At 29.4% G+C, this 7297-nt stretch overlaps 1 protein-coding gene across 1 annotated transcript; it reads left to right on the plus strand.

Annotated features, from left to right (window-relative positions):
- The first annotated feature begins 603 nt into the window (after positions 1 to 603).
- LOC123293228 (gastrula zinc finger protein XlCGF8.2DB-like) lies at positions 604 to 2786 on the plus strand. The gene is made up of 3 exons (XM_044873979.1): positions 604 to 680; positions 1553 to 1914; positions 2218 to 2786. Exons 1-3 carry the CDS (start codon positions 604 to 606, stop codon positions 2784 to 2786), a joined length of 1008 nt encoding a protein of 335 aa, XP_044729914.1.
- The last annotated feature ends 4511 nt before the right edge of the window (positions 2787 to 7297 follow it).

Genomic DNA, 7297 nt, shown 5'->3' on the forward strand with positions numbered 1-7297 from the left:
ATCTTTTCTAATTTATTTAAAATAATGCAACCACTGATATTAACATTGTCTATACAGAGTATTTCTATAGTTAACTCAATCAATTGTTTATTTTCATTGTTTCGTTTTTAATAATATATTTTATTTTATTTTATTTTTTTAATCGATTCTTGTATTTTTTATATTTTTATCAGTTTACATTGCGAAAAATTTTAGTTATTAAAATGTCCAAAAGCCTAGTCCTTAAGGTGAAAGAATCCTTTAACAAATTAAAAATGGGCATAATATTACGTGCATGCGCTTCGATTTCCATAACAATGCACACTTATTCATATTGTTGTATAAGAAAACCATAGACCTTTAGAAGAGCTTCTTTTCAGAGACTTATGAAATATGTAATTGACACATGTCATGGTTTATTTACAAACAAATGCATTTGACGTTTATGGCCAAAAAAAGTTTTTATGAACATTGATTGCGTTTGCAAAAAGAAATGTGAATATTTTTTGGAGTGAAAACTTAATTCAGTTAATCAAAACATTATGTCAGATGATTTGAAAGTGAATTCAGTTGTATTTCTATGATTAATTGCATTAAAAAATTGCGACGTAAAATGCTTAAAAAATGAATATAGTCGATGAATGTGTTTTAGCAGCTGATTTTGAGAAAGTTTGCCGTATTTGTATGAAATTTGATAAAAAGTTTTTAGCAATTAACTCATTTAATATAATTGAAATGATAACAGCGTGCGCTTCTGTACAGGTAATTAGTTTCTAACAAGACAACATAATGTTCTTGGTATACAAAATAATGAATTAATCTAGAAATATTTGGGAAATACTGGATTATAATTATAATCCAGTAGAACCCCTCTGTTTGTCCTCTTGGTATCTTAAAATTGAATTTTCCAACGAATGGACTTGAAAAAAACAAGTTTTTTTTATGATTAAAACATTGACAAGTAGTTGGTTCGAACTTTCGAAGGTAGTAAATTCTATCCCATCTAGAGAATCATCGATGTATACGTGTCATACAATTATTAATTAAGCCCCTTTATCATATCTGGCTTAAAAATAATAAATCACTTTGGTAATTTTTTTAAACTTTACAAACTCATCTTCAATAAAACCTGCCAAAAACATTATTATGGTTATAAAATTTTAGCGGTGCACAACCGTGTTAGAACACGCAAAATTATTTTTGATGACACAAAGTCGACATCCAACTTCATTTTGATTTTATCGGACCGCCAAGTTTCAATTTTCTCGCCCAAAATTGTGTCGGAGTATATTTGTTCCCAATATTTTACACATTATGAATCTGTTTTAACTTTTAGTAAAATTATAAGATACTCGGGAATACTGTTAATAGTTTCAAATTTCATGCATAAAGGCTTTCTTTTATAGATTTGGGAAAACGATGATTTACCAAATCAAATATGCAACGAATGTTTCCTTCAATTACAAAATACCATTAATTTTAAACATTTATGTGAAAATTCAGATAAAGCATTTCGTCAAATTATTGGAAATAATAAAATAAATTTATGGAATAACAAAAATGATTTGTGTAGCATAAAAAATGAAGAAGACAGTAGTCAAGGCTTCGGTAATGATAATTATCCAGTTTATATCAAAGAAGAAGATAATTCAAATCAAAATGAAGACGAAAAAACATTAGAAATTAAAAAGGAAGAAGAAAACAGAAGAGAAACCAGAAAAAAAAATATTCAATACAAATTCGAAGAGGACAGTGATAACTCTGAAGATATAAAAGAAGAAAACGATTCCGATTGGGAAAGTGAGGATGAAAAATCTGACTTCGAAGAAACACAGGTAAAGGAATTGGCTGAATTTAAATGTGAGACATGTTCTGGAACATTTAAAAGATTAGATTCACTTGGCCAACATATGCAAAGGAAACATAATGCCGAAGGTACGAAATGTAAAAAATGTTCAGTAATTTGTTATCATCCATTACATTTACGGGCTCATGAAAAATTACATAATAAGTGTCGTATTTGTAATTTATCATTTTCGACGCGAAAAAAATTAGAATCCCATAAAGTTACACATGTTGATAAACGGATACCTGAAATAACTTGCAAAATGTGTGAGAAACAATTTACCAGCAGAACTAACTTAAATAAACATTTACGTGAGATACATAAAATTGAAACAAAGCAAATTTTAAAATGTGAAACGTGTAATGAAACATTCAAAACAAAACAACTTTTAGAAATACATACTCGTAAAATGCATCCAAAACCGAAAAAAATTAATCGATCAAGGGAAATTATTAACTGTGAGGTTTGTGGGAAGATGTGTCAACGACGTTATTTACGTGCTCATATGAATATACATGGGGAACGTAATCGAATCGCTTGTGAATATTGTGCAAAGATATTTATATCACAAGATACTTTACAAACTCATGTGAAAACTTATCATATCGGATCGGGACCTATTTGTAGGTATTTATGCACGGAATGTGGGCTTAAGTTACGATCGAAACATCAATTAAATAATCATTTGATAACGCATACCAAGGAGCGACCATTTGCTTGTGATAAATGTGATAAAACGTATCGGACAACGTGTATGTTAAAAGTGCATATATCACGGACACATCTGAATGAAAGAAATTTTGTTTGTACATTTTGTTCACAAGCGTTTTTTGATAAGAAAATTTTATTGAATCATGTTAGACGCCATACCGGTGAAAAACCGTATAAATGCGATTTATGTGATAAAAGTTTTATACAAAGAGTTGCTTTGCAAGGTCATATGAAAATACATTCAGTGTAATATCTAGAATGAAAGAATGCTTACGAAATCGGGAACGTAAGTGATTATACTGAAAGACAGAGATTTAGCTTTAATTGTTTGGATTAGAGTATATTATCTACCACTGATCAAAATAAACTTTTATAAAAATTTGAAATTCGTCCCAACAAGTCCGTGCGAAGGATTCATCTAGGGGGGCGGGTTATTCAAATTTTTGTTATAATGTTAGGTCATAACAACCCTAGTAGCTCAGTTAGTTAAAGCGTAGTCAATTTTGTTCGCGGTATGCCTAGGGTAGAAGTTTCTATTCCCGCCATATATAATAAGGCTGGTGTAGTGTATGATATGCATGAACTCCGACCCCCCCCCCTCCGAGCGCACGGGAAAGAGTCCCAAAACCTTGATCAATTTAAAAAAATATATAAATGCATATTTCGACGATAATGTAGTCAAAATCAGTATGAATTATGTTATAGTACTTTTTCTGCTGAGACTATTTAGAAGAAACAAAATTTATTTAGGTATTCTATCGAATTCGAAATCTATTTTCAAATACCTAAAGTTCTCACTAATTGTCTTTGAATTTAAGTTCACCGATCAAGTCACTAAGAGGAAAAAAGCAAATTTTACAAAATTTTACAACAAAAAGTCATTATTTATTTAAAAAAAACCTTGCTTGTCCAGAAAGTAAGACGACAGAGTGTCCAATAACTAATAAAAAACAAAAAAGGCATCAAAAAAATACTTTATCAATCCTACCTGATTCTCGAGAAAATAACATTACTATATAAATATCGCTGATCTCAGTACAGGCTGTTTAGAAAAAGTTTTAAACAGATTTTTTCCCTTAAAATTTTAAAATAATAAACAATAGCACTTCTGTCTTTAATAATTTTCGCTATTTCTGTTACTTTCTGGACATCCTATAGTTTAATCAACGATTTGTTAATGTTTCTGCTATTTTTTCGACAAATAGAAATTGTAGAAATGATTTTCATTTTTGGTATTTACTGGACGCCCCTGTAATCTGATAGAAACTTTACCTTCTCCACAAGCAGGGATATTTATAAATGACTTTTTGTCATATAATTAAGAAAAATTGCCTTTTATCCTCTTGTTAAATGACCTGTCTTTCAGAATATTATATAGTGAAAACTAGATTTTGATTCTATGAATTCTGTTAACATATAAATTAACTTTGTTATAAAATAAATCAACATATAAATTACATTGGGTTAATGTCCATAATGTAATTTTTCTTGGATTAATAAAGATTTTTTATTTTTTATATATATTTTATTCTTAAGATTTTGAAAATTAATGTTATATTACACAAGAAAATGATTTATGGAATATGGAATATCAAAAGTGGAAAATTAGAATTTTTCGGTTTTTCTGCGTAAAAATGAAATCTATTTTTTTTTTCAAATATTATATGTAAGTACTTAATTATACAGGCACACATACTTTCTCTTTTATTGGCTACCGTCATTTCAGTTTGAACGACCTAAACATAGCACTTATCGAAATACATCTTAGAAATCGTATGCATGCACATCAACAGCTAGTCTGTATGATTATTGATTTTATATACCAGGTGTGTTTAGAAAGAAAATTTATATATTAAAGTTGAATATTTCAAAGAGTAGTAGTACTAGGTGATGATCTTGAACTAGACCTTGAAGTCGATTACCAAAGTTATTTCAAATGGAAATGGAAGAATTCCAAATGAAAATACCCATTTTCGAAAATTAATCGAGCATAAAATTTTATGTCGAAACATTATACATGTTCCGGGTTAAACTGGAGTCTAAAAGTCTTGAAAATCAACTTCAAAGACCTTAAAAAATGACAATTCAACTTCAAAGTATATTTCAATCAAAATCTTGACGTATAAAATTTTTTTTAAGAATAAAATATCCTTGAAGTTGATTTTCGTCGATTTTTAAGACCCTTGAAGTCGATTATTACCAACAATGAGTGTCGGCACCATAGAATCTTCATATCTCTATGGCCGGCTTTGTCAAACGAGTCTTTCAACTGAACTTAACCTAAACTCATTATTACTATTGGAAATTGGAAAATACCGCATTTCATTCAATCAAAGATTTTTAGTATTCGACCTTCGGATTTTGAATATATTATATAATATCAAAAGGAAAAAAGTGAATATTAACAGAAAATAATGAAATAACGTCTCTCTTTAATAAATCTAAAACTAGCTCGACTCGTACGGAATTCCGCTCCTGTAGTTACCGTAACTTTTACCTAAAAAGGGTAAACAAGCCCGTGGCTAAAAACAACAAGCAACAAATTTCGTAGAAAAGTGGTGAAAAAATGAAAAGTTCTTAAAATTAATATAAGGAGAACATGTACTAAAAATATTAATTATATGTCCAGAGTATTAGAAGAGCATCTCATAAAAACTAACATGTTTGCATAATAAACTTATTATTTAAATTTATGATATTTTTTCGTTCAAATTATTTGTTTAGCGTGTTTTTTCTTAAGCGGTACATTTTTAAACCGTTAGTATATTTTTCGTCAAACCTAGACATAATAAGTTTGAAAATGAGGGGTGAATCATGGACTTTGATAAAGGAATAAAGAAGATAAGGATAGGACAGAAAAAAAACTTGCTAGAGTAATAATATATAAGAATTTAGACAGTTGAAATACGCTTATAAAAAGATGAAATGACGCTTTGCATTCATCACAGATTGGTAACGTCAAAATTATTCTATAAATTTTTTTAATCGGAAGCAAGCACGTGTTATTCATTTATTGTAGTATGACGTAAACACATCATACTAATTAAGAAACCGAGGAGTCTCAAGGTTGTTTGGTTTGAGTTATTTATAAAAATAAAAAAAAATTATAGACATTAACTATGCATTTGTTTTGGGAAATTTTCGCAATAAGTCAGTGTTTTTTTCGTAATCGATTTTAGATTATATGTGCTTTGCCTTTTCTAAGCTACCAGTCATGCCATTTAAAGTCTTTTGTTCAGATTTAAATATTAAAAAATTGTAAATTATCTCCTTGTATTCTTAGACTATTTGATGTGAAAAACTGAATTAAACTAGTGAAGACAAACTGGGTTAATTTTTGAAATACTCTGTATAAAGTATAAGTCTGTACTCTGAATATATTTTGTATTTAAAATTTTATTTTATTCGTTACGATTTAAAAGATGAAGTATTTGACCGTTAATATTGGTTGTACGATTCTGAAAATCGGTTAGAAACAAGAATAGGTTACATAATACTCTTATATATGCAATTTATTTAAGTACATGCATTGAAAGTTATCTAACAAACAAAACTATATTTCGAAATTTATGAAGAAAAATTAATTTAAAACATATCTTTGAAATCATTTTTTTTTAAATCTTGGGTAATAATTGAACTGCAATAAAAAAATGGTAGACAAAACATCATTTTTTTTTCATCTACATGAAAAATATATTTGGGTGTGCTCTATCGATAGATTGTTGACATTTATTGTATTCAAAATTTAAGTTTTTAAATTTAGTGATATAGGCAATTGTTTGAACTGAATGCACTAACAGTTATCTAACAAACAAAACTATAACATTTAGTTTATATACAAGTAAAATTTGTAAAATTTAATATCCCATGACAAATACAAATTTTATCCTTGTAGCTCTCTCCAAACTGAATCGATTATCTTGAAACATAGCTAAGAACACTCTCCATTAAATTTCCTTTAGAAAAATCCAAATCGGTTTATCCGTGTAGGGGCTGCGATGGCACAGACAGACAGACACACACACATAGCCGTCAAGCCCATAACTAAGTTCCCATAAACACTATTAAGATCGAACATTTTTGAACATCGGTGAGTTTGTTTTGATATGGATTATAGCTTTTTAAGAGTAGATATAGTTTATTAAACCAAAGCGGCACTGAGCAAGAGAGTGAGTCGATATGATTGCACATAAATATAAATCTCTTGTTCAGTGCCACTTTGATTTGATAGAACTCTACTATGTGTGAAACCGAATGTAGCGTTTCACAGGTGGAAAATCTTTATTTAGCAAAAATTTCAAAAACGTTCTGTTTCTGTCAATATCTATGAAATAGTAGATTACACATTTAGGAAGCAATCTCATGTTCATTTCTCAGAGGGTGACAAACATGAAATCTGAGACAGTCTTTACTTGCTCCCGTGGTGTGTATACTATTTTTCTGCTCGACGGAGGCGGAAAGCGGCAACTTTGCCTAAAACAGTGGGACGAAAATAGACACTTTCCGCCCGCAAGGGCGAAAACATATTTAAAAACAGAATGTCTTTAAAATTTATAAAATTCCTTGTCCTATAAGAATTAGGTAGAGAAATCTGCGATTGTGAATACGCTGTAAAACAAAATTCATCAATTTTCCTGATTCATTTTGTTGCGGACGGGATTGACCGCACTTCTTGTTTGCTTTGGCGCTTACGATCGCTTTCTTCCAATGTATATAAATGAGTCAAAATATACATTCGTTGAATTGTTGTTTATTGTTGAA

The sequence above is a fragment of the Chrysoperla carnea genome, chromosome 1 (assembly GCF_905475395.1).
Source record: "Chrysoperla carnea chromosome 1, inChrCarn1.1, whole genome shotgun sequence".
NCBI classification, from domain to species: domain Eukaryota; kingdom Metazoa; phylum Arthropoda; class Insecta; order Neuroptera; family Chrysopidae; genus Chrysoperla; species Chrysoperla carnea.